General features: G+C 49.3%; 2 protein-coding genes across 4 annotated transcripts in view; one reads left to right on the top strand and one right to left on the bottom strand.

Moving 5' to 3' along the window:
* Positions 1–6,801, top strand: part of SMTN (smoothelin) — a 67,892-nt gene extending 61,091 nt beyond the window's left edge. For 2 of the 3 annotated variants that reach the window (XM_058157996.1, XM_058157997.1), the window contains exon 21: positions 5,284–6,801. In XM_058157996.1, coding sequence (XP_058013979.1) covers positions 5,284–5,434 — 151 coding nt within the window. In that variant the 3' untranslated portion in view covers positions 5,435–6,801. Of the gene's footprint in view, positions 1–1,972; positions 2,141–5,283 lie in introns of all 3 variants that reach the window. The other variant, XM_058157998.1, reaches the window with a different exon arrangement.
* Positions 6,802–8,677: 1,876 nt separating this feature from the next.
* On the bottom strand, positions 8,678–19,334 carry SELENOM (selenoprotein M). The gene is made up of 5 exons (XM_058158021.1): positions 19,125–19,334; positions 13,995–14,030; positions 12,864–12,898; positions 11,586–11,664; positions 8,678–9,664 (listed from the first exon to the last, which is right to left on the bottom strand). The coding sequence occupies exons 1-5, from the start codon at positions 19,245–19,247 to the stop codon at positions 9,464–9,466; spliced, it is 474 nt and encodes a 157-aa protein (XP_058014004.1). The 5' UTR covers positions 19,248–19,334; the 3' UTR covers positions 8,678–9,463.
* Between the last annotated feature and the right edge of the window lie 6,905 nt (positions 19,335–26,239).

The raw sequence follows: 26,239 nt of genomic DNA on the forward strand, positions 1-26,239 counted from the left end.
AACAGCAAATACTGTTTCAGTTTCCAAACAGCCCTCAACTCTCTCACACACTGACAGGGAGGCTAGCCAGATGAATACCGACGGATGCTGGTAGGCAGAGGCAGGGTTTCTTTTTTTCTTCTTTTCCCTCCCCAAAAACTAAGGTGCGTCTTACACTCCGAAAAATACAGTCACTTGTTCAGAAGTGGAACCCTGCAAGCTGGCATACCCAGGACGTTGGATCAAGTGCGGGTTCCTTGCCCTCCTGCAGTTGTCACTCTTGTAGCCAGAAGCCTCCATGGGTGAAGATGGCGCAATGCCGGGCATTTTTCCCCGTAGGCCACCTGTTTTTCTCCAATCTGGAATTCCTGACATTTCTTTCCTCCACGAAATGGCTCCTGTGGAAGTTCCTGAAGGACGACACATCAGGGTTGGGATGCATTCAAATGGGGGGGGGAGCAGGGTTGTGCATTTCTGCCTGGAACTGAGCATGTGGGGGAGGGGGAAAAAGCGGGCATCATTGGTACAAGGGCGATAAGTAGCTGCGACCCCTGTCCGCAGCGGTTGGCATCACTGGCTGGGCTCCCGTTGCAGCTTGGAGTAGGATGCGATGGGGTGGGGGGACGGGGGGGGGACTTAGAGCCTGTTTGACTTACGAAGCGGCTGGCACAGCGGTGGCTTTCTTCAGCTTTTGCCTTTCCGGCGAGGTTTTTTACTCAGGCAGTGAAAGGAAGTGGGGGAGAAAACTTTCTGCCTTTTCCTTTTTTTGCTGTTTTTCTGCCTGTCCCTTCCAGTGCTTCCTCCTCCTTTTCTTATCTTTCCCCTGAGCATCTCCCCTCCTGCCCTTTCCAGGGTCCAGCGGTCTTGTGGAAAGTGGCACCTGCAGAACCAATCTGGGACCCGTGTGTGTGTGTGTGTGTGTGTGTATGAGATATGTGTGGGTCCTGACTCCCCTCTCTCCAGCTCTCCCCCTCTGCGGCCTGTGGCTTCTAATCTGTTGGCTTTGGGGAAATCAGGCGAGGGGGACCGGCTGTTCTGCCTCCGGACAGCAGCGTGGTGCGTTGTCCGCCTTACTCTTTTTTCCGCCAGGGGTCTGAGGCGTGGACCACGAGACCGAGCTAGCCCTTCTCCCACGGCCCAAACTCAGGGGTCTCCTGTGCAGCTTCTGCCTTGCCCTCCTCCCCCCCCACCTGAATTCTTTCTCATTTTTCTTGGCTTGGCGCACTCCGGCCGTACCGAGGCCCATTTCCAAGGTTGGGGCACACGCAGAGCGAGTTGCTCATCCCTTCTTTATATGTTGCCATATAGAGCAGGGTTCCCCGACCTTCCCAGGTTGGTGGGGGTGGAGAGGGAAGGGGGGAAAGTGGGGGGTGGTTTTGTGGGAGGGGCAGGGGCACGGGTGAGCAACGGTGCTCCCACGAGTGGGACCCCCCGAGCGCCCCCGCAACGCTTGCACAAGTGAGGCCTCAACTGCCTGAGATTTACATGGCCCAGTTGCAAATAGGCCACAGAGCCGTCATGGGCCTTGACCCACAGGTTGGGGACCCCTGATACGGAGGGCACAAAGAGCACCCCGCTCCTGTCCTGTCCACCTCTCTTGTCTTGTTGTCTGTCTGTTCTGGCCGTCCAGTCTGGATATCCGTCGCATCCTCCTCTCCCTTCTCTTCTGCATCTCGCTCAGGAATGAGCCCACTCCCCCAATCCATTGGCACCCCAACATCTCCCCTCCTCTGTTTGCATCGCATGGTGGAGAGTTCGTGCCTGCTCACCCCATTGCATGCACATGTGGGTCTCGTCACCGAGAATGTGAACCGGATTTATGTATCTTGTGTTTTTTTCTCTCTCTCTTTCTTTCTTTGTCCGATTTCTTTCTCTCTTCTCTCCCCACCCCTCCACCCCGACCCCCAAATTTGTCCGGGCTGTGATCACTGGCTTCCTCTCCCCTTCCTTCCCTCCACCACGATCCCTCCCTCCCTCCCTTCCCCTCCCCCAGGACACAGGCAGAATGCCCGCAGTTGCTGGACGTGGAAGACATGGTCCGGATGAGGGAACCGGATTGGAAGTGCGTTTACACGTACATCCAGGAGTTCTATCGCTGTCTGGTTCAGAAAGGGTTGGTCAAAACCAAAAAGTCTTAACCTCCCCCTTCTTCAGCGCTACGGTGAGAAGCTTTCTTCTCCTTCTTCCCTGGGGTTGTTTCTTTGGGGTGGTGGTGGTGGGGTTGTGTTTAGGGGGCCCCTGCGGATGTAAGGCAAAAGATGCACCTCCTTCCCCCATGGGTGGTCCTCAGCTGGTAGGTTGCGTGCGCTCACGAGAAATGCAGGGATACCCCGCTTTAGGGTGCTTTAGGGTCTGGAAAGGAGGGGTGCTTCGTCAAAGACCCTCCTGGGGCAGTTAAAAGGAGCCTCTGTGGCTGGCTTTCTCAGGATTTTGGTAGAGGCAGAAACCGGACAGGAGGCAGAGGGTCCCTTCCCAGAGCTTTGGGACAGGCAGCAGCAAGACAAGTGACGGAGGGTACCTTTCCAGGGCTTTGGGAAAGGCAGAAACCAGACAGGTGACAGAGGGTCCCATCCCAGGATTTTGGTAGAGGCAGAATCCGGACAGGTGACGGAGGGTCCCATCCCAGGATTTTGGGAGAGGCAGAATCCGGACAGGTGACGGAGGGTCCCATCCCAGGATTTTGGTAGAGGCAGAATCCGGACAGGTGACAGAGGGTCCCATCCCAGGATTTTGGTAGAGGCAGAATCCGGACAGGTGACGGAGGGTCCCATCCCAGGATTTTGGGAGAGGCAGGAGCCGGACAGGTGACGGAGGGTCCCATCCCAGGATTTTGGGAGAGGCAGGAGCTGGACAGGTGATGGAGGGTCCCTTCCCTGGATTTTGGGAGAGGCAGAAGTCAGACAGGTGACTGAGGGTCCCATCCCAGGATTTTGGGAGAGGCAGGAGCAGGACAGGTGATGGAGGATCCCTCCTCCACCCGTGCTTTGCCCAGACCTTATAAGTTCTCGGACAAGCTGGAAAAAATGACTCAGGCCGGCCTTGTTAATAGCATCTTCGGCATTCTCCTGGGAGGCCGGGAAGCCCCACACTGAGCGAGCTAAACAATGGCTTTATAAGGGCAGCCTGGCTTGGAGATTGCCCAGCCTTTCCCTGCTGCCTGGGGGGGAGGCGGGCGGGCGTCGTCCATCAACTCCTCTCTTGCCCTCACCACTCCCCTCTCAGCTTCCCTGTGCATAACTGAGTTGGTGCCTGAATTGGCCCCTGCGGCGCACGCCCCTACTGGCAGTGGTGGGATGCTGCCGGTTTAACAACCGGTTCGGCGTGCGCAGTTTTACAAATGCTAACCTTCTGGTGTTAACCGCTTGGGAGTTAACGCGGCTGAGGCGCGGCGATCTGCTCTGCCGCGCCAATCCGCTGAGAAGATAAAGGTACGTAAAGCGGGGGGGGCGGGAGAGGGGGGGGCAGGCCGATTTGATCGTCCGGTTTTCCCAAACTGGTAGAATCCCACCTCTGCCTATTGGGGCTTGGGGGCATTCAAGCTGAGAAAGCCCTTGGATGGGAGACCACCAGGAGATGTGAGGGCTGTCAGCTAGAGGTGGGAGGTAGAAAAGGCCCCTTTGGAAGAAGGCAACACGGATTCCCTTCTTGTACAGTGGCGGAAAAACCACACTGATTTCTCAGACTTTACTCTTCTATGGTGGGAAATCGGATTTCCTCCGTCCCAAGCCAGCCCTCCTGATTTAAACCACAGGTTACAAATCCAGTGAAAGGGAGTTTTTTTCCCCCTGCAAGAAATACTGTCAATACAGGCTAATCAATTACGCTTAAAAAAAAAAAATAACTGCAATATTCAAACTGCTTTCAGAAGTACGGGCAGCCCTCGTTTAGCGTCCGCTATTGAAACAGGCAAGCACCGTGGTCAGTAAGCGGACAAATCACATGACCCCGATGGGCTTACGGCCTCACTTCTCCTAGGAGTTGTTATGTGAGTCACTGCAGGTTGTTAAAGCGAGGCATCAGGGGACCGACCCCTCACGTGTGCAAATGACAATTCACGGGGCCACGAGAGGCTGCTCCAGTCATAAGTGTGAGGACCGGTTGCAAGGTTTGGGGATGGGGTGGGTGGGTTGCACTACTGTAACTTTTAAACGGTCACTAAGCAAAGCCGTTGGTAAGTGAGAACTCCCTGTAATTGTTCGGTGGGCACCCTGAGGAGTCTCTTTGCCAACCTGGCGCCCTCCGAGTAGCAGAGCTGTGACATCCCGGGATTTACATCTCCTGGCTGGGGATTATGGGTTTCATCCCACCGGTCCTTTATTTTGCCTTTCGCCCTTGGCTGTTTCCCACCTACCCCCTCTGAAAGCTAAATCTTAAGGAGTTTGATGGCCTCAAAACCTCAACGTTAGTTCACCGGTCGGCCTCACTGAGGGCTAGAAGCCTCCTAACCATTTTGTAAGTGGTGTTTTGCTCCAGGGAAGGATGGTTAGCTGTGTTTTATCAGAATGCCTGGTCCCTGCTCTGCAGTACAACGGTCTCTGCGGGTAGAAAAAGTTGATATCCCTGCTGTTCAAACTTAGCTGAATTTGTATGCCGCTACCCCTCAACGTATGACCAAACAGCCCAACACGTATGTCGTTAAGTGAGATGAATTATTTAAAATAATTTAAACACGATTTTTAATTTTCGCCATTCCTATTTCATTCTGTCCCATCTTTTTTTTTCACGATTCTGTTCCACCATTTTGTTGATATTAATGTAACTTCCGTCCCGCGGCGAGTTCTCCTAGACCAGGGGTGTCAAATTCAAGGCCCACAGGCTGGATCCGGCTCACGGGGTAGTTAGGTTGGGCCCGTAGGGCCACCCTGGAAACGGCAAAGGACCGGCCTGCAGTACCTCTGCCAGCCAAAATGGGCTCCCGAGCTCCGTTTTCGGCTGCGACGTCCTCCTGCAACCCTCTGCCAGCCAAAATGGAGCTCAGCTCTGTTTTCGCTGGCAGAGGGTTGCAGGAGGACGTCGCAGCTGAAATCGAAGCTCGGGAGCCCATTTTGGCTGGCAGAGCATTCGGGCCACCACAGGCGCCCCCAACACGAGTGACGTCGATCTGGCCACGCCCACCCCGGCCCCCTGAGGTCAAACACAACCCTGACGCGGCCCTCAACGAAATTGAGTTTGGCACCCCTGTCCTAGACCGAGTTGGATCCCGGCTTCCGGCCCCAATCGCAGCTTAGTGCGAGGGGGACAGTGGGGGGTCTTCGTCTTGCCCCACCCCACCCCGATCGAACCCGTGTCCCTTGGCTTTTGCAGGATGCTGGTGGATTGCGTCCCGCTGGTGGATGTGGAAGACATGATGATCATGGGGAAACGTCCGGATGCGAAATGCGTCTTCACCTACGTCCAGTCCCTCTACAACCACCTGCGGCGTCACGAGCTTCAGCGGCGTCAGGCGCACCTGTAGCCTCCTCCTCTTCGAGAGACTCACCCACCCACCCACCCTTCAAAAGGCTGGGCGGGCAGTCGAGGAGAGAGGGCAGCTTTCCCCGCTCTCCCCAATCGTCACCTCCTCCTCTTCTGGGGGTTTGAGCAGCACCTGCCCCCCTCACCGCAGGCCAGCCACTGACAATTTGGACCACGCCAAGGACCGGGTTGGGCCGCCCAACCCAGAAAAATGGGACCGGAAGGTTTGGCTGCCAACTCTGCACCACACCTGCTTTTTATACCAAGGTTGTTTTGATTGTGGCTTGTAAGTTATTCTGTTTTTTAAAAGAAGAAGAAGAAGCCCATAGCGCCCCACTCCCCCAGTCTGACGGTACAAACGACCCTGGGCTTGCTTTCCCTGAAGCCTCAAACGAAACCAAACGGGATCAGTTTGGAGGTCGCTTGCAAGAGATCCACTGGAGATTCAGCTTACGGTTCACGTGTTGTGTGACTCCCCACGTTTTGGAAATGCAGGCTAGTTCATTTGATTGCAGCAGCTTTTTCCCTCCCCTCTCCCAGTTCCTAGGGACCCCCACCCCATCCTCCCCACCCCACTGAAGGCAAGCCAAGCTCTTGCGGGGGGGCACATGTAAAACCCCTCTTGGTGGGGGATGGGATGTTGGCCTTTTGCGTCCGCCTCGGGTTCCTCCCCAGCAAAGCCCAGCCTGATCACGGATAGCCGTGTGTTTTCACGTTTTTTTGCACGCCTTTTTGTCACGGAGAAAAAGCTGGCCTCTGGCTGCGAAGGAGGAGCGGGGACGTGGGAAGGGAAAGAGGGGAGGTTGTGCTCTTGACCCCTCCACCCATCCCAAATTAGCTCGCCTCGGTCTTTGGAGAGGCAGCCTCTTGCGCTCGGCGGCCGCGACTGTGGAATCGTGCACTTTCCTCGGTTCGCAAGAAAATACTAGAGGAGGGGCGCTTTTTAAAAACCCAAGGCCTGCCATGGGATGGGGAGGGGGCTGTGCCAGCTCAGAGGGGCTCTTTCCACCGGCGGTTACCAACAACAGATGTTGCCTAGATGTTCCTTCAGCCTCTTGCCAGAGGGCTGCTGAGGAGGGCGGTATCTCAACTCCTTGACCAAGGAGGACCCAGATGGGGAGTTTTATTCCCGTGGGTTCCCGCCGGGGTGCTGTTCCTCTGGTACCCTCCCCCACCAAGCTGCCTTGCCTGCTTCCTCAAGTGACTCCGAAGTGGGGCAGGCCAGTCCCTGGGGGCTGCGTGGGGTGGAAACAGGACCGTGGACTGCGCGCCTATGCGCTGCCACCCTCCCTCTGGGATTGTAGCCGTTCTTCGCACCAGCACAAGAATGTATCAGCACCACCAAGTCAATAAAGCGTTTGGATTGTTGTCCCTGCCTCATTCCTGCCTTCGCCTCGCCCGCACTCCTCCCCTCCTTAGCACTGATAATGTTACCTAGTTGGGTCATGAAACGTCTGCAAGAAAGAAAGCACGCTCAAAGACCAAGGACCCCACCCTCTCCTCCTCTTCCTCCTCCTCCTCCTCCTCCTCCTCCTCCTCCTCCTCTTTGAAATCCCAATTCTCTTCTAGCCCTGATGACATTACCTAGTTTGGGTCATGAAACGTTTGCAAGAAAGCTTAAGAGTGCACCAAGGACCCCCACAGCCCTCCTCCTCCTCTTTGCAAACCCCACTCCCTTCTAGCACTGATGATGTTACCTAGTTTGGGTCATGAAACGTCTGTAAGAAAGCAATCAAGCTCAGAGAGTACCAAGGACCCCACAATTTTCCTGGGAACCCCCATTTCCATCTAGCCCTGATGATGTTGCCTAGTTTGGGTCATGAAACATTTTCAAGGAAACGACGCTCAGAGAATACCAAGGACCCCACAATCTTCCTCCTCATAACTAATTGTCTAGGGCAGCAGTTCTCAACCTGTTGGTCGGGACCCCGTTGGGGGTCGAATGACGATTTGCCAGGGGTCGCCTAAGACCATCGGAAATATGGGAAGTATACTTGCGAGTCGAAGAATCGCGCCCCAATGGTTGACTCCACAAGCCAGCTGCAGGCTCTTCAAATCGTAGCCGAATTCGGCTTCAGGCGTGATGAATTAAAAAAGAGAGAAATCTTTGCTCTGATGTCTCCCTCTCAAGCCAGCTGCAATCACTCCCAATCGCTACCCTAATCTGGCTTCAGGCGCCATAAACTTAATAGGGGAGGAGTCTCCGCTTTAATGCCTCCGTCCTCAAGGCAATCACAAGCAGTTCAGATCGCTAGCCAATACGGCTTCAGGCGTGATAAATTCAAAACGAAAATAATTTTACGGTTGGGGTCGCCACATCATGGGGAATTGTATTAAAGGGGTTGCAGCACCATAAAGGTTGAGAACCACTGGTCTAGGGAGATTCTCCAGTCATCCAGGTCACCGTTGTCCTAAAAGGGCTTTTTCTTTTCCAAGAGGCCACTGGACTTTTTTGTTTTTCTCTTTTGAAGACATTTCGCTTCTCCAAGAAGCTTCTTCGTCTCAGAGCTGAAAAAGCTTCTTGTGTTGTCCCCACTTTGCCTCCGCCGAGCGATGGCTTAATTAGCCGGCACTATCAGCTCTGGCAGCAGAAAAGCGACTGTCTGCCAAATGTCTCTGTTATCTCCCTCGACGCCGATGAGTCACCCAGGAACAAACTTCAGCTCTTAGTTAATCAGTTGATTTGCATGCTACGAAGAGACACAGCAGCTCTTGCTGCCTTTATATCCTGTGGGGTGTGGCTCCATGACTCAGCACTTCCTAGGCCTGCCCCACCCCTGCTTCTGTTGTATTCTATTCTATTCTATTCCAACCAAGCCTGATTGCCATCAGCTGGGTCTGAGGGCGTGGCCTGGGGGGGGAAGAGCCAGGGGACGGAGGCCTTGTTATCTCTTCCATCTGGGCTGCCTCTGGCTCCTGGAGCTGAGCCAGGGAAGCCGGTGCTCCCGAGGTAAATCCTGATGGCCCTTCCCCCTCACTTTCCAAGTCACATTCTGGCAGGAGGCCCGGCTCAGGGGGCGCAGACACAACACTTCTTAGAGGAGAAGCGAAACAACTTCAAAGAAAACAACCAGGAAGTCCAGTGGCCTTTTGGGGAAAAGAAAACAAAAAAGCACTTTTGGGACACCCTCGCTATTGTTTGCCCGTGACCAAGCGACAAAGTTTAGCAGGGAATTTTACCCCTGGAAAGTCTTCAAACAAAAAAAACAACAACAACAACCACCACCACCACGAGAGGCAGGTCTCTGCTGGTAGATGAAGGGCAGCTTTATTACTATCCTAAACCAGTTGGGGCTCGCCGACCTGCTCCTCAACCGGGCTGCGCACCCCTAGCCCGATAGGACGTGTCCATCCACCTCCGGCAGCAACAGCTTTCTGCAGAAGGTTTCATCCGGTCCTACACAGGTGGGGCACAGCTGGAGGAAGAAGTGCTGGCCATGCGAGTGGCACCTCCTGGCGGTGCCTGGTGCAAGAATGCCAGTCTTGGGAATGAAGGGCAGAATCACTCGAGGCTTCGTCCGGTCAATCTTGTTAAAAGAGAACCTCTCTGTGTGTGTTACAGGCTGTCCTTGACTTATGACCGTTTGTTTCAGTGGCGCTGGAAAAAAAACCCAACTTGCGTAACCATCCTAGCGATGTGTGGTGGCGGTTGGCGACTTAACAAGAGTCGGCGTCCCTCAAGTTCGCACGGTCTCCCCCATTTGCATCCTTCCCACGGTTTTTTCCAAGTCTCCACTGTGGTCGTAAATTAAGGGCTGTCTGTACCAGGCCTGGGATGGATGGCGTATGTGTGTGGCTGTCTTTTTATTTTGCACGTTTCTCTTTCTGATGGGAGCACGTTCTTCCCCTTAAAAAGTACAGTTTGCAGCCTTTTCCATCTTTGGATATTAATTTCTCTGGAAGCGCAGTTCAACCATGACTGAACCTCAAGAGATCTTACACAGATTATCTAGATATTTTGAACGCCCCGAGATTTCCCCTTCTTCCCAAGAGACACCCCTTCACAAACACCAACACGGCACATTGACTTCTATAGGTCTGAACCCCCGGCCCCCTTTTTCTCCTTCCCACGCCTACTCTTCATGGCTTCCACATCCGGTGGCAGCGAATTGGCAGGCGCCATCTGGAAGGCTTCGGGAACAGGAGAATCTGGCGTTTCTTTCCGGTAGAATCCCAATTCTTGCATCAGTTGGTTGATCTCGTCCCGGGTCATGTCACTCAAGGGGATTCTCTGTGAATTAAAGGCAAATCATAGGGACTAGCATCCTCTGGCTGCAAACCCACAGCAAAGACAGCTGGATGTTAACCCAACTTCATTCCTGGAAGCTTTCTGGAAGAGACTGGACTGCCATTGGTCAGAAATGGTGTAGGGCAGTGATTGTTAATCTTTTTGGTGCCGAGTGCCCAAAGCAGACATGCGTGTGCATGTGAATGAACGCATGTGTGCCAGAACTCCCAAAATGCAATGTGAGCGTCGCCCTGTGCATGCGGCCCTCACCATGCATGTACATCCCCTCCATGCGCCCCATCCGCCGCGCAACTGCCGCAGAGACCCGAAAACAAGCTGGCCAGAGGGAAGCGCACATCCATACATGGTGGTGTTGTGACTCGTCCTCCCTCCTCTCCTCAGCCGGGCCCCTCCCGTCTCCAACCAGGCCTGTTATCAGACTCTGAGTCTGATAATGAAGATGAACGGCCTGTCATGCCTCCAGTCCCCAGCCCTGGCCCCATGCCCGGAGAGGATTCCAGGAATGAACAAACAAACCCGATAAACCTCACTCATACGGTTGTGTTCCTTTGGCTCAGCCATCAGAGGAAGTCAGCCAGGGATTGGAATTGCTCGGGCCTACTCCTTCTGACCCCTCCCTTTCCCAAACAGCAGAAGGCAATTCAAAGTGGGAGGATCCTCGCTTCCGGAGATCTGAGAGGCGACGCCAGCAGAAGGAAGGGAGGGGCAGGCCTGGATAAATGCTGAGTCATGGAGCCACACCCCACAGCCTATATAAAGGACCTGCTTTTGGCATTCCAACCTTGAGTCAAGCAAAGTCTCATCTGGTTTGCTGATATCGGACTCTATTGCTGAAGTCACAACTTGGACTCCTGCCTGCCCTGATAAACCTCGAAGGAATTTGGCAAGCTGCAGTGGCTTTGTTGCCACGTTTGATACGGACTTCCTTGACACGGTCGTCGGAGGAGGAGGGGGACATGACAGGTGGAGCTGTGCTGGGACGACGGCTGGTGCGCCCACAGAGAGGGCTCTGTGTGCCACCTGTGGCACGTGTGCCCTAGGTTCGCCATCATGGGTGTAGGATCTCCTGCTTGGGCTTGGGGGGATTGCACTAGATAGCCTAGAAGACCCCCTTCCTACTCTGTGAGACCTTGGAGTTAATCCATGCTGATCCGTAATGTCGTAGCTACATAAACAGCTGGCGGCCGCAGGGCGCAAACTAGGCGTGAAATGTAAAATTTGTTATTAACGGTTCTGTGGGCGTGGCTTGGTGGTGGTGGGGTAATGTGACTGGGTGGATGTGGCCAACTTTTTTTTTTACTTTTAAAAGCATTTTTTCTACAACTTCTTGGCCGAAGAGGTTGTAAAAAAATGATTTTAAAAGGCTCTGATGATCCCAGCTGAGTTGCCTGACCGTCAGAGACTTCTTTTCTTTTAAAAGCATTTTTTTTTGCCTTTAAAAGAAAAAAAAAAGCCTTTGATGATCAGGCAACTCAGCTGGGGTCGTCAGAGCCTTTTTAAAGTGTTTTTTTACAATCTCTTTGGCCAAAGAGGTTGTAAAAAAAATGCTTTTAAAAGCCTCTGACGATCCCAGCTGAGCTGTGCAATCATCAGAGGCTTTTCTTTTTTTTTTAACTTTTAAAAGCATTTGTTCGGCCACAGGAAAAAATGCTTTGAAAAGTAAAAAAAAAAAAAACTCTGATGATCGCGCGGCTCATCTGGGCATGCGGGGGGAGGGCAGGGATTTTTGCTACCAGTTCTCCTAACCCCATGCCGCCATCTCTTCCGGATCGGGCGATCCGGTCCAAACCGGGAGCATTTCACTGCTGGCGCATACCTTGCCAAGCCAAACATCGGACTGTGCAAAGCCTCGTGACTGATAGTAGAAGAAAGGCCAAAGATGATCAAATAATTCCCCTCTCACCTGAAGCTCTTCAAACTGAATGTTGAGTAGGATGAGTTCCGGATCCGCTCCGGCCAGGTACTTCAGATACATGTTGTGGCTAAGGTAGAGCGTTAAGGAGCCCTGTCGGCTGCTGGAGGAAGACACACTGCCATGCGCATGTCACAATTTGGTTCCCCGCATGTGTTGGAATTCAGGGTCTCTGTGGCTTCTTTTTTTTTCACAAACTGGACCCGTGTTGTGCCTCGCCCGCCCTCCTCTCCTCAGCCGGGCCCCTCCCATCTCCTGCTATCTGAGCCAGAGACTAATAGTGAAGAAGAATGGCCTGGCATGCCTCCAGCTGCCAGCCCCGGCACCATGCCCGGACAGACTGAGCGAAAAAACCTCCCTCCTACAGCGTATAAGCACGAAGCCAGCCACGAGCTAGAATTGCCGGCAGCTGAGCAGGAGGACAAAACGTGGACAGATCCCCGCTTCCGGAGAATGGAGAGGCGACGTCAGCAAAAGGAAGGGAGGGGCAGGCCTGGATAACTGCTGAGTCATGGAGCCACACCCCATGGCCTATATAAAGGATCTGCTTTTTGGCATTCCTTGAGTCAGGCAAAGTCTCATCTGGTTGCTGAAGTCACACCTTGGATTCCTGCCTGCCCTGAGAACTCTGACAGGACTTTGGCAAAGCTGCAGAGGCTTCGTGGCCACACTTGATACAGACTTCCCAGACCTGGCCATCAGAGGAGGAGTGGGACACGACAACCCATCGCGCATAGACTTCCCTGAACCTCACACGCACACACACACACACACACACACACACACACACACCAATGGGCTCCGTCTATGAGCTCCCAAATCCCAGCCACAGGTGGGGGTGTTTCAAAATGCGTTTTAAAATAATTTGGATGGAGTTTTAGCAAGCACGCAAAGGAGGGACAGAAGGTTTCCTGTAGACGTGCGGGGAGGGGTCTATGCAGGGGTGGGCTTCAAAAATTTTAGCAAGGGGTTCTCTGCCCGGTTGCGTGGTTGGCCATGGCAAATTGGCCAAGGCAAGTTGGCTGCAATGAGTTGGCCATGGCAAATTGGCCATGGCGTGTTGCCCGTAGCAAGTTGGCCATGGTGAATTGGCCTCAGTGAGTTGGACACGGCAAATTGGCCATGGCGAGTTGTCTGGGGTGACTTATCCCATTCCATTCAAGGAGGGACTGGAGGCTCCGCGACCCTCAATCCTGAAGGACGGCAGAGTCCAGGTAGCGGATGAACCCAACCGAAGGTGAGCCTGGGTGATACCTCAGCAAAGGATACTACAAAGGCAGGTCTTCGTTGATAAAGGCCTTGACCTAGAAAAAAAAGGAAGAATCAGCCGTTAGAGGAGGCAGGCTGGTCGCTGGAGACTCTGCTGCGGGCGTGGATGGAGAAACGGGAGGGAGAAAGGCTTCAATTCCCAGCACCCAGAAAGGAAACTCAGGAACCTTGCTAGGAACTGACGCTCTGGAAATCCTATGCAGGGAATTTTCAGATTTGTCCTTCTGGGCAATCACTTAAATGTGAGTTAGCAGTGTGCTGCAGCCCAATGGTGGGTTGCTACTGGTTCGGGCGAACCAGTAGCAGCAGCAGGAGGCTCTGCCCACCCACCCGGACAGGCACAGAAGCGTTGTGCAGAAGCGTGCCCACGAGCGAACCGGTAGCGATGGGTTTGGAAACCAGCCCCTGCTGAAGCTGCCAAAAAGACCAGTGGAATCCTAGGCTGCATCAACAGAGGGATAGAATCAAGATCACGTGAAGTGTTAATATCACTTTATAAGGCCTTGGTAAGGCCACGCTTGGAATATTGCATTCAGTTTTGGTCACCACGATGTAAAAAAGATGTGGAGACTCTAGAAAGAGTGCAGAGAAGAGCAATAAAGAGGATTAGGGGACTGGAGACTAAAACATATGAAGAACGGTTGCAGGAATTGGGTTTGTCTAGTTTAATAAAAAGAAGGACTAGGGGAGACATGATAGCAGTGTTCCAATATCTCAAGGGCTGCCCCAAAGAAGAGGGAGTCATGCTCTTCTCCAAAGCACCTGAGGGTAGAACAAGAAGCAATGGGTGGAAACTGATCAAGGAGAGAAGCAACTTAGAACTAAGGAGAAATTTCCTGACAGTTCGAACAATTAATCAGTGGAACAACTTGCCTCCAGAAGTTGTGGATGCTCCAACATTGGAAGTTTTTAAGAGGAGATTGGACCACCATTTGTCTAAAACGGGTATAGGGTCTCCCGCACGAGCAGGGGGTTGGACTAGAAGACCTCCAAGGTCCCTTCCGACTCTCTTACTCTGTATTGAGCAAAGCTGGGAGAGGCTCGTTTGCTCATCCCCAAGGGTTTTTCCAGTGGAGAAGCAGATGGAGGGGGGGTGGGGGTGTAGGAGAGCGAATCTAAAGCATTGCTTACCTCTGGCAGGCGGTTCAAACGTCATCCTCCGCAGCTCTGGGGGGGGGGAGTGAGAGAGAAAGAGCACCATCAAAAAAAACGTGTTTCTACGGCTACTACATGAGAGAGACAGTCTCGTCCAACTGGTTGGGTTAGTTTTCGTGCGACTGACGTGGCCATCCCACCGAAATGAAGAGATTAGGTTGCCTAGACCGTTTTAGGTAAAGGTTCCCCTCGCACCTACGTGCTCGTCGTTCCCGACTCTAGGGGGCGGTGCTCGTCTCCGTTTCAAAGCCAGAAGAGCCAGCGCTGTCCGAAGACATCTCCGTGGTCACGTGGCCGGCAAGACTCAACCGCCAAAGATGCACGGAACGCTCTTCTCTTCCCACCAAAGGTGGTCCCGATTTTTCTACTTGCATTTTTTTAACTGCTTTCGAACTGCTAGGTTGGCAGAAGCTGGGACAGGTCACGGGAGCTCACCCAGTTACGCGGCAGCGCTAGGGATTCGAACCGCCGAACTGCAGACCTTTCGATCGACAAGCTCAGCATCTTAGCCACTGAGCCACCACGTCCTCTAGACTGTTTTAGGGAACTTTTCAAAGAGCACAGTGTGTCATTTTTTGAATAACACTCCCCAGCAACGCGCACCCACACACGCCTCCCATCTTAATTCATTTCCAGTTCCCATGACCATGATGTCTTTTCCATCCTCAGACTTTACGCTCTTTTGTAATTCACCGTTGCCAAGGCCCGCTCTATTTTTCTTGAAAGAAACCTGTTCTCCCGGCTGCGAGTTTCATATGCTTTTCTTTTTCTTGAGTTTTCTTGGGTTTTTATTTTTAAATATACATCAGTATCAGCGTGGCCTCTGGGTATAATTCACTTTGATACAAGTAGTAATAATAGTATTAATAATATTTGTTACATTAATCAAATTTATATAATCCCAGTATTAATAAACTTGTTTGTTTTAAAATACCGCGTTTCGCCGAAAAATAAGACCCTGTCTTATATTTTTTTGAACCCTTAATGAAGCGCTTGGCCTTATTGCCATGTGCTTATGGGATGTCTTATTTTGGGGGAAACAGGGTAGTTAAATTTAACTATTTAAAATAGTTAAATAGTTTAAAATGGTAATATTATTTAAACATACATAGTAATATTGACTTGCCTTCAGAAGTTGTGAATGCTCCAACACTGGAAATTTTTAAGAAAATGTTGGATAACCATCTGACTGAGATGGTGTAGGGTTTCCTGCCTGGGCAGGGGGTTGGACTAGAAGGCCTCCAAGGTCCCTTCAAACTCTGATGTTATGTTATGTTATGTTAATATCATATTTTAACCACTAAACCTTTCATTTAATTATTGCTAATAAGTGGGCTTTCTATCGAAGCAACCTGGTCTATCCAAATATGGGAGGGAGCATTCTGCTTCCATAGTAAATTTAACACAATAGATGATAGATGGATGGATGGATGGATGGATGGATGGATAGATAGATAGATAGATAGATAGATAGATAGATAGATAGATAGATAGATAGATAGATAGATAGGATAAAGAGATATAGATAGATAGATGATAGATAGATAGATAGATAGATAGATAGATAGATAGATAGATAGATAGATAGATAGGATAAAGAGATATAGATAGATAGATAGATAGATAGATAGATAGATAGATAGATAGATAGATAGATAGATGAATAGATAGATAGATAGATAGATAGATAGATAGATAGATAGATAGATAGATAGATAGATAGATAGATAGGATAAAGAGATATAGATAGATAGAAAGATAGATAGATAGATAGATAGATAGATAGATAGATAGATAGATAGATAGAGGCAGGGAGAGAGAGAAAGATGGATGGATAGAGGGAGGGAAGGAGAGAGAAAGAGAGAAAGATGGATGGATAGATAGATATAGAGGGAGGGAGACAGAGAAATGGATGGATGGAGAGAGGGAGGGAGGGAGGGAGAGAGAGAGAGAGAAAGATGGATGGATAGATGGAGGAAGGGAGGGCGGGGGAGAGACAGATGCTAATATTCCCCCTATTTCTTATTTCTATCCCTATTCTAGCTTCTAGTCAGGTCACCATTACTTATCCTAGAGTTAGTACACATGTTTATATTAAGACATGGTCCTTCGTTCTTTGGTTTTCAATATTTCAATACGTTGCCATTCTCGTGCCCATCATCGTATTATTTAAACATACATAACGGTGCCATCTTTCAACCTCCAGTCTTTCCTTCTCATAGTTTCATTTTCCGTCATGACTAATAGCCAGCCTAACAGATGCTATTAGTGGGAAGACACAACCAGAAGAGAGAGAGAGAGAGAGAGAGAGAAACCTGTTTCCTTTTCAATTTCCCAATTTAGGGTAGCTAGAGATTGTCTTTAAAATGTGCATTTAAAAATCCACGAATGGCTGGATGGATGAAACCAATTGATTTATCCCTGGTGCCTTCCATGCCTCTGTTGGGTTTCTCACTGTCCTCCCCACTTCGGGAGGGGGAGGAACCAGCCCTTTCGATGGATATATCAACCATCTGGACAGATTTGGATGATACTCTAAGCTAAAATGGGGTTTGTTCTTTTATGGCTGGAATGTCACATAAACCAAAGATAGCTGGGTTTTTTACTCCATTATTATTATTATACTTATTATACCTATTTTATTCATTAAACATGAAACTCAAGTCAACTGCACATTTAAAAATTGGTCACCAAATACGGTTGACTGGTGCTAATGGTTGATACGGATTGCTACCTATTGTTGTTGTTGTTATTATATAATAAGAATAATAACAGTGATGCCCGTTGTCATCGGGGCACTTGGTACCACGTCCAAGAATTTTAATAAGCACATCAAGAAATATTATTATTATTATAATTATTATGATGCCTAGCAAACCACAGCTTAACATGGTTGTGACAAGCCAGCTTTCATAGGATACAGACTGCAAGAGAAAACCTTAGTTCAGGGATTCCCAATGTGGACCGGGCCACGGCATGCTAGAAACCATCTGTGGACCGGGCCACAGCATGCCAAAAACCCGTCTGTGGACCAGACCACAGCATGCTAGAAACCGTCTGTGGACAGGGCCACGGCATACTAGAAACCATATATGGTTTAGGGGTTCCCAATGTGGACCGGGCCATGCTAGAATCTGTCTGTGGACAGGGCCACGGCATGCTAGAAACCATCTGTGAACCGGGCCACAGCATGCCAAAAATCCGTCTGTGGACTGGACCACAGCATGCTAGAAACCATATATGGACAGGGCCACGGCATACTAGAAAGTGTCTGTGGACCGGGCCACGGAATGCCACAAACTGACCCATGCAAACGAGCGAAGTCCCATCTGTGGGGATGCAGGTTTGCCCACGAAACCACATCCCCTCCGGTCTGCAGAAATAACTCTTCTCTACGAAACTGGTCCCTGGTGCCCCAAAGGTTGTTTTTTTTGGGGGGGGGAAGGAAGGTGCGGACGCTGCCTTAGCCCACAGCCACCTGGCCTGAAACAAAGGCAGCCACAAGATCAACAATACTTCAATAACAACAGCAAAATAATTGCCGCAATTTGCAGAACTCCTTTGAGGAAATTATGCAATTTGCCTGTAATTGATTTATCGTGTTTTTGTTCAAGGTTCAGGCCAGGAGAGAGAGTTGACTGCCTCTCAAAAACAGCTCGGGGGTGACTCAGAGATAGCCTGCCTACAAACACAGAGCCCCCTCCCCTTTTGTCTCTTTGTGTGTGTGTGTGTGTGTGTGTGTGTGTGTGTGTGTGTGTGAGGGGTTTTCACCCAACAGCTCCCTCCGCCCATTTCCTCCATCACGACACCCCCATCTGGTAAGTGGGCCACATCAGCCTGGGAGTTTCTAAGGCTGGGTGGGGACTGGAGCCTGCACCACAATACACCTGGCCCTCGAACCTACGACCGCGATTGAGCCCCAAATTTCCGTTGTTAAAGTGAGACACACACACCCCATTGTGAAGTGAGTTTGGGTCTCATTTTGCAACCTTTCTCCACCACAGCTGTTCAGCGAACGACCGCCTTTGTTAAGTGAGTCACACGATTGTGCTTTCCCCTTGACTTGGCTCGTCGGGAAAAATCGCAAAAGGAGAAATCGCGTCACCTTGGGACGCCGCCCCCGTCAGTTGCCAAGCCTCGGGGATATGTCGCTTTTTTTCAGCGCCGTCGTGACTTTTGAGAACGGTCACTAAACGAATGTTGCACCGTTCCTTTTAGCGGCCTGTACCGCTCGGGCTCTGTTTCTACTGCATAACGGACGTTAAAAAGGCCGGTCAGAAACCTAGAAGCGCCGTTCAAACCCGCGAAGTTTTAACTTTTGTTTCGTCTGATGCACAAACTTGGGTTGTTTCATTACTTGAAAGGGTTGGAAGTAGGTTAAGTTAGAAAGCAACTACGTCAGCTGCCTGGCTAGTCCAGATGTTTTGGGACCCTCTTTGAGCCCTATAACTGCCCTCACAGCTGCTTGGGGTAACTGGCGTCCAAGCCCTCCACATTGGGGGGGGGAGGGAGCAGGGGGCACCAGGTTGGTGAAGGGCACCGGGCGGGGCAGGCCCCTTGCCATCTGCTTCTCTTGGCACCATCCAAGTAGCCCTTAACAACTGGGTGGGTTTAGCGAAGTCACAACAGCAGCTGAAAAAAAGGGACTTAAACGGCGGGTTTTCACACTTTACGACCGTTGCGGCATTCCCAGGGGGCACGTGACATTGACATTCGGGATGCTTGACCCCCCTGACTCGCATTTATGACCATTGCAGCGCCCTGGGGAGGTGGGGGAGTGGAGCGGGGCAGGTCACACAATCCTCTTTTTGCAACTTTCCGCCAAGCCAAGTCAATAGGACTCCCTATCGCGCTCCTAATTTTAACAACCGCAAGAAAAGGGGGCAAAGCTCGTTTCGCCCCTGTCTCGTTCAGCGGGATAAATGTGGGGCTCCGTGGCGGCCATAAGTCGAGGACTACCTGGAGATACCCTTTCTCCCCACCCCCACCCCCACCCCAGGAGGGCCAGTCGACCAGGCGCAGAACCCCGCTAGAGACGCGCATCCCCAGCCAGGCGGACCCCTGCCCGCATCGGGACTCCCGCACCTGCCCCCCACGCTCGCTCACCTCCACCTTCCCGCGGGCCAGCCACTGCAAGCGGCTCCGGTCGATTTGCACGGCGCGCAGAGGCGCCACGGCCGAGAGCAGCAGCAGCAGCAGCAGCGGCGGTAAAAGCAACAGCGGCCCCATCCAGATGCTGAGCTGAGCTGAACCGAGCCGAGCCGGGCGCGCTTTGCTTTTTACGGAGCCGCCTTCGCCGCCGATGCAGCTGCTGCCACGTCAAGCCAGGCGGGGCTCCGGAGTGGATTCCCCGCCCGGGGTGGGTCCCAGGCGGGTCCCTGCCGCGCCTCTTCCCCGCCCAGCCGGCCACCCACCCACCCTGGTCTCCTTACTGGGGTCTTTGAACTACAACCCCCATCGCTCCCAGGCAAGGCACGGGGCTGGGCTCCCACGTAGTTGGCAGCTATCAAGGGGAGGTGGGGGTCTGAGTTCCCTTTCCCCCCCTCCCACCTCAAGGCACAGGGCTCCCGTTTGAAACCCATCCCCCAAATTTCTCGAGTTAGGACCACCATGAAGCCCCGAATTTATGTGGCTGAGTGGAGACACTGGGGAAGTGAGCTTTGCCCTGTTTTACGACTTTTCTGGCCACGGTTGGGAAGCGAATCGGTGCCGTGGTTCGATTGGTGACACGCTTGTTCAGTGAGCTGAAGGGACCCTTGGAGGTCTTCTAGTCCAGTGCCCTGTTCAAGCAGGAGATGTGATACAAAAAACATGCCCGATCTCGTCTTGTAAACTTCCGGTCATGGAGCAGCCACTACTTCAGAGGGCAAGGCCTTCCCACCGATTGTCCTGTCAGGAAATTTCGCTTCATGGCCAGGGAATTTCTTGTTAACGTTGTTTTAAGTTTTGTCATTCTCATTTCATTCTGTCTCTCCTCTGGCAGTTGGCCATGATGATTTGGTCATGGTGAGTTGGCCATGGTAAGTTGGCCATGATGATTTGACCATGACAAGTTGGCCATGGTGAGTTGGCCATGGCAAGTTGGCCATGATGAATTGTCCATGGTGAGTTGTCCATGATGAGTTGGCCATGGCAAGTTGGCTATGATGAGTTGGCCATGACAAGTTGGCCATGATGAGTTGGCCATGACAAGTTGGCCATGGTGAGTTGGCCATGACAAGTTGGCCATGATGAGTTGGCCATGGCAAGTTGGCTATGATGAGTTGGCCATGACAAGTTGGCCATGATGAGTTGGCCATGACAAGTTGGCCATGGTGAGTTGGCCATGACAAGTTGGCCATGATGAGTTGGCCATGGCAAGTTGGCTATGATGAGTTGGCCATGACAAGTTGGCCATGATGAGTTGGCCATGACAAGTTGGCCATGGTGAGTTGGCCATGGCAAGTTGGCCATGATGAATTGGCCATGGCGAGTTGGCCATGATGAGTTGGCCATGGCAAGTTGGCTATGATGAGTTGGCCATGACAAGTTGGCCATGGTGAGTTGGCCATGATGAGTTGGCCATGGTGAGTTGGCCATGGCAAATTGTCCATGATGAGTTGGCCATGATGAGTTGGCCATGATGAATTGTCCATGATGAGTTGGCCATGGCAAGTTGGCCATGATGACTTGGCGAATTCCCAAGCTCTGCCCGGCTTCCTCCCTTGTCCTGCCAAGGCATCCTGCCTGCCACTTCCGCCTCCCCATGGCCAGATTGCCCAAAGTTGAAGGGGCATCGCCTTTCTCTGTCCCCATTCGCCTTGCATGAGACAGAGAGCGAAACGTCTAAGAATATCGCCGTTAATAATAGCCACGTCAGTACTCCTGCCTCTCGGCAGCAAAACTCCGTGAGTCATGGCGAGTGTGAGAAATCGGAAAGCAGGTGGGGAGCTTGTGAATCAGAGAAAAAATATACCGGCGTGGGTTGGTAGCAGCATCTCTGGGGCATTCGCAGGCTTCTGAGCCGTGATTCACTCCGGCGTGGGGCAAACGGGCACCTGAGCTGAGAATAAAAGGAAAAGACGCGGGCAGCCCACTGCCCCTTGGCAAGTCTTGCGCCACACAGCACAACTCCTTAAAGGTTGATGCAATTTTCCAATATTGAAAGGGCTGCCACAAAGAAGAGGAGGTCAACCTATTCTCCAAATATCTCAGTGAAAACAAGCAGCAACAGATGGAAACTTATCAAGCAGAGAAGCAACCTAGAACTAAGGAGGAATTTCCTGACAGCGAGAACAATTAATCAGTGGAACAGCTTGCCACCGGAAGTTGTGGGTGCTCCATCAATCACTTTCAAGGAGAGATTGGACAACTGTTTTTCTACAATGGTGTAGGCTGCTCGAGCGGGGTGTTGGACTAGAGGACCTTCAAGGTCCCTTCCAACTCTGTTATTCTGAATTAAAGACTGAAAGCTTCTGGGATTTTTCTGCTGATTGTTGTGATCCAGGCCCAAGTAGGTACAGTATTATTAGACGCAATCAGTTCGAAAACAAACAGACTTTATTAGAACAGCTGAGAATTAAACTCATTCTCAGCATCATCTAAACTAAATCAAAACAAAATCTTCATAACACAATTCTTCAGTCTTATCATCAACCTTGGTCTAATTAGGCACACTGCCAAAGGCTTTTCTTGACAAAAGTTCAGAAACAGAAGACGCCGACAAGAAATAAATGCAGCAAGACAAGAAACAAGTCTATCAATGTTGTTTTCCGACGAAGAGCCCAAGAGCCGTTGCTGGTCTTTTAAGCCTTATGGGCGGGGCCAATCATCTCTTGGCCTTACTCCTGAGTCGTCCTCTTTGCTTGAGCTGCTCTTGCCTTCTGGCAGCTCTTCTCCTGCGGGCACTAGGAACAGGCTCCTCCTGTTCCTCTTCCTCTTTACTATCAGCCTCTGGAGGCTCCGGAGTCCGCACATCACTCCCCGATGGCCCTGGCCCCATCTCTGCCTCTGACGCAGAGCCCTCATCTGGGCCTTCCCCAGCTTCCAGGACTGGCCCATGTTGTTCCTCAGCCTCATCGCTGTCCGACTCTCCGATGTCCGGACCACAACACTGATCTTTTTTGGGCTACTTTACAGAAGTGGTTTGTCTCTCTTATCGGCTCCTGGGATTTGGGGGATTTTTCAATCCAGCCAAACTCTGGGATTTCCTACCAGCCTCCCATCCAAATATTAATCGGGGCTGGTCTTGTTTATCAGAGAGCTCTACTTGCTATGCTGCTGCTTTCAAACTTCATTTTTGGCCCAATTGTATGCCAAACCTGTAAATCCAGATTTAGATGTCTTCTCCACTCCACATCGACAAAAGATCTCTTGATTCAGTCGCCTACTCTACCCTGTTATGATTTCTAATCAGATCAATTGCCCGTGTGCATGTTATTGTTGTTGTTAGTTGTGAAGTCGTGTCCAGTGATGGGATTCAAGTAATTTAACAACCGGTTCTTTGCGCTAATGATTTCTTCCAACAATCAGTTTGCCAAACTGCTCAGAAAGTAAACAACCGGTTCTCCCGAAGTGGTGCGAACTGGCTGAATCCCACCACTGGTCGTGTCTGACCCATCGCGACCCCATGGACAACATTCCTCCAGGCCTTCCTGTCCTCTACCATCCTCTGGAGTCCATTGAAGCTCCCACCAACTGCTTCAGTGACTCCATCCAGCCACCTCGTTCTCTGCCGTCCCCTTCTTCTTTTGCCCTCAATCTTTCCCAGCATTAGGCTCTTCTCCAGGGAGTCCTTCCATATTAACATATTAACGTATTGACATATTGACATATTGACATATTGACATATTAACATATTAACATTAACATGTGCATATTAACATTCAATATTTTTTTAAAAAAAGACCCAGTACAGTGTCTATATTTCCTCTTGAAATTTGGCAGCACAAAACAATTTTAAAAAAAAATATTTTTTATTAAACTTTTAACTTTTAAAAACAAAATAAAAACAAATACAACAAAAAACAAAAACACATTAAAAACACATAACAGACATAACATTACATCGTATATTATTTTACAGCTTGCCATATCGACATAAATATATATTTTCTGTTCTTATTCAATCGATCCTCTACATGCTTCTATTTACATTGGTATCTATTTACCAATCCGTCCTTATTCGGTTAACGCAATTCAGTGGTTTACGCTTCCTAATTTTAACTTAATTAGGTTAACATTCCAATTTATTATTTGGATTTCTTTTTTCTAACCAATCATATAATTTATTCCATATACTACAAAGTGTGGAATAAATTATGAAAGCACAAAACAACTGAATGTTGGAAATTCATTTGCTCTAAGTCTGATTTTCTTTAATGTTTTGCAATAGACTACTTCAGCTTCAATCGCAATAATACAAGAGCAAACAATAGATTCAAACTTAATGTTAACCACTTCAATCTTGATTGCAGAAAATATGACTTTTGTAACAGAGTTGTCAACGCTTGGAATGCACTACCTGACTCGGTGGTCTCTTCTCAAACTCCCAAAATCTTTAACCAAAAACTGTCCACCATTGACCTCACCCCATTCCTAAGAGGACTATAAGGGGCGTGCATAAGTTCACAGAAGTGCCTACCGTTCCTGTCCTATTGTTTTCTTTCATTATATGTGTTTATATATATTGTGACAAAATAAATAAATAAATTGCTGCTTGCAATTACTGCAGGCTCGAGTCCCACCAGGCCCAAGGTTGACTCAGCCTTCCATCCTTTATAAGGTAGGTAAAATGAGGACCCAGATTGTTGTGGGGGCAATAAGTTGACTTTGTATATAAATATACAAATAGGATGAGACTATTGCCTTACACAATGTAAGCTGCCCTGAGTCTTCGGAGAAGGGCGGGATATAAATATAAAAAATAAAAATAAAATAAAAATAAAAATAAATAAATAAATTTGCCAAGGCAATGAAAAAGACTAGGCCACATTCTGGAAAATCTCCCTTTGATACAATTTTAAAAAAAAACACAAACAAACCAAAAACTTCACACACATACAGTGCCTGACAATAGCAAGCTGCGTGTTCCTTGATTGGTGTGGCAGGTTTTTTGTTGTTTTTGCTTTAACCTGCAGAGGATGGGTGTTATATTCTGGCGCAACTCATTCTTCATGCAACAATTCTTATTTTTTAAGATCCATTCACCTGAATGTGAAGCACAGTTGTTTCTGCCATCGGTTTGTAATTTGATGATCAACCACTAAGAGGCAGAGCTTCCAAATGGATGTCACATTTGTCATTGCTCTCAAGAGTTAGTTAGTTGTGTCTTGCTGTTGTTTTTTCCAAACTGCTGGCTGCTGCTGAAAGTTGGATTTTATCCAAAATCCGGGGTTTGTGCACCTGCTCCGAAGGAAAAATAAAATCAAATAAAACACAGAAGAATGAAACTTATACTTCCTGGAGCTGATGTTTTGCAACGCTCAAAACAAAACCACAGATACAGTAGCGGCCAAAATTGTGGGAACCTTTTGGGAAAAGTGTATTTTTTAAAACTAGCTAATAACACCACTTTTTTTGGGGGGAGTACTATCTTAAAATTATATATCAATGGAAAGGACATTTAATCAAGAATGCAATGCGATAACTTTTATGAAAGATTTGCGACGAGAATAGCAGTTACGGTATAAAGAAGAGAAGTGAAACACGCAGAAAAAACAAGATATGCAAAAATGATCACCATGTCAGTTAATCCATAGTTGGGTGACCTTTAGCATGAATTATGGCCTTACAACGTCTTCCCATGGAGTGAACCAAGTTTTTTAGTTCTGCAGTTGCTATGATGTAAAAACCAAGATTGAGCTATTCTATTAACTGGGTTTTATTGCTGGGTCGCTTCTGACTTAACAAGTTTCTTTAATCGGCTCCATAGATTTTAAATTGGGTGAAGGTCTGGGCTACTCCCAGGCCATTCCAGCAGTGGAATAGGATGATCTTGAAACTTCCCCCACAAAAAAGTGGTGTTATTAGCCATCAAACCTCAAAAATACACTTTTCCCAAAAGGTTTCCACAATTTTGGCCGCTACTGTATTTTATAGCAGGACTTTTTTTTCCTGGTTTCTTAAATATTGAATTTTTTTCAAATTATTTTTAGCATTTCAAGTCTTTGCTCATTCTAAGCCTTAGCTTTCCTGATTTGTCCATGCAGATCCGAGCTATCTGTCGATATAGAATAGATAGAATAGAATAGAATAGAATTTTTTATTGGCCAAGTGTGATTGGACACACAAGGAATTTGTCTTGGTGCATATGCTCTCAGTGTACATAAAAGAAAAGATATTGTTTGGTCCGTGCCCCTTCTCCCATTTTTATACTGTTTATAATGTTAGATTGTGCTTTTATAATCTCATTTTTTCCCCCCGGATTGCATATGATCCGTGTTCTTGTTCGATCGGACTCTGATCTCCACGCCCTTCACACGTGCCCAAATGGCAGTCAGAAATAAAGTTAAAAGGTTTATAAAGGCAAATTAGAACAATTGCAAAAAAAAAAAAAAAAAAGCACATTGAAACCTCATTGTCTGCGAGAGTAGCCTAAAAGCCAGGCCAGGAAGGCAAAAACAGCGGAAAAGCAATTTACAGAGAGAGAAGAAAGCAGACTAGATCAAAACCGAACCAACCACAAAAGTGATGCGTACAAGGCATATGGAGTCTCCATTTCACCCATCACCCATCATAAATCAGAACAGAGCACCATTTTCTGGATGCAAACGGTTGGAAATGCTTCAGAAACAGTCTTCTAAAAATATCTCTCTTTTTTTTTCCTAATTAGTTTCACTGTATTACCCCATTTTATGGTGGGGAGGGGAGACATAAAGAGCTTTTGGATTTATGAAATGATTATGAGATTACAAGCCATCGTGTCGTCATGGATTCTTCATGACCACAAACATAAGATTCTATTTTTATTTTATTTATTTATTTATTTATTTATTATTTATTTATTTTGTCACAACATCAAATAAAAAGATTTTATAGTATATAAACATATATATGAGTAAATATTGGGAGGTATAAGCATTATATCTATAAGAAGAAGAAAAGGAAAAACAATAGGACAGGAATGGTAGGCACGTTTGTGCGCTTATGCACGCCCCTTATGGTCCTCTTAGGAATGGGGTGAGGTCAATAGTAGAAAGTTTTTGGTTGAAGCTTTTAGGATTATGGGAAGAGACCACAGA

Source organism: Ahaetulla prasina, chromosome 15 (assembly GCF_028640845.1).
Source record: "Ahaetulla prasina isolate Xishuangbanna chromosome 15, ASM2864084v1, whole genome shotgun sequence".
NCBI classification, from domain to species: domain Eukaryota; kingdom Metazoa; phylum Chordata; class Lepidosauria; order Squamata; family Colubridae; genus Ahaetulla; species Ahaetulla prasina.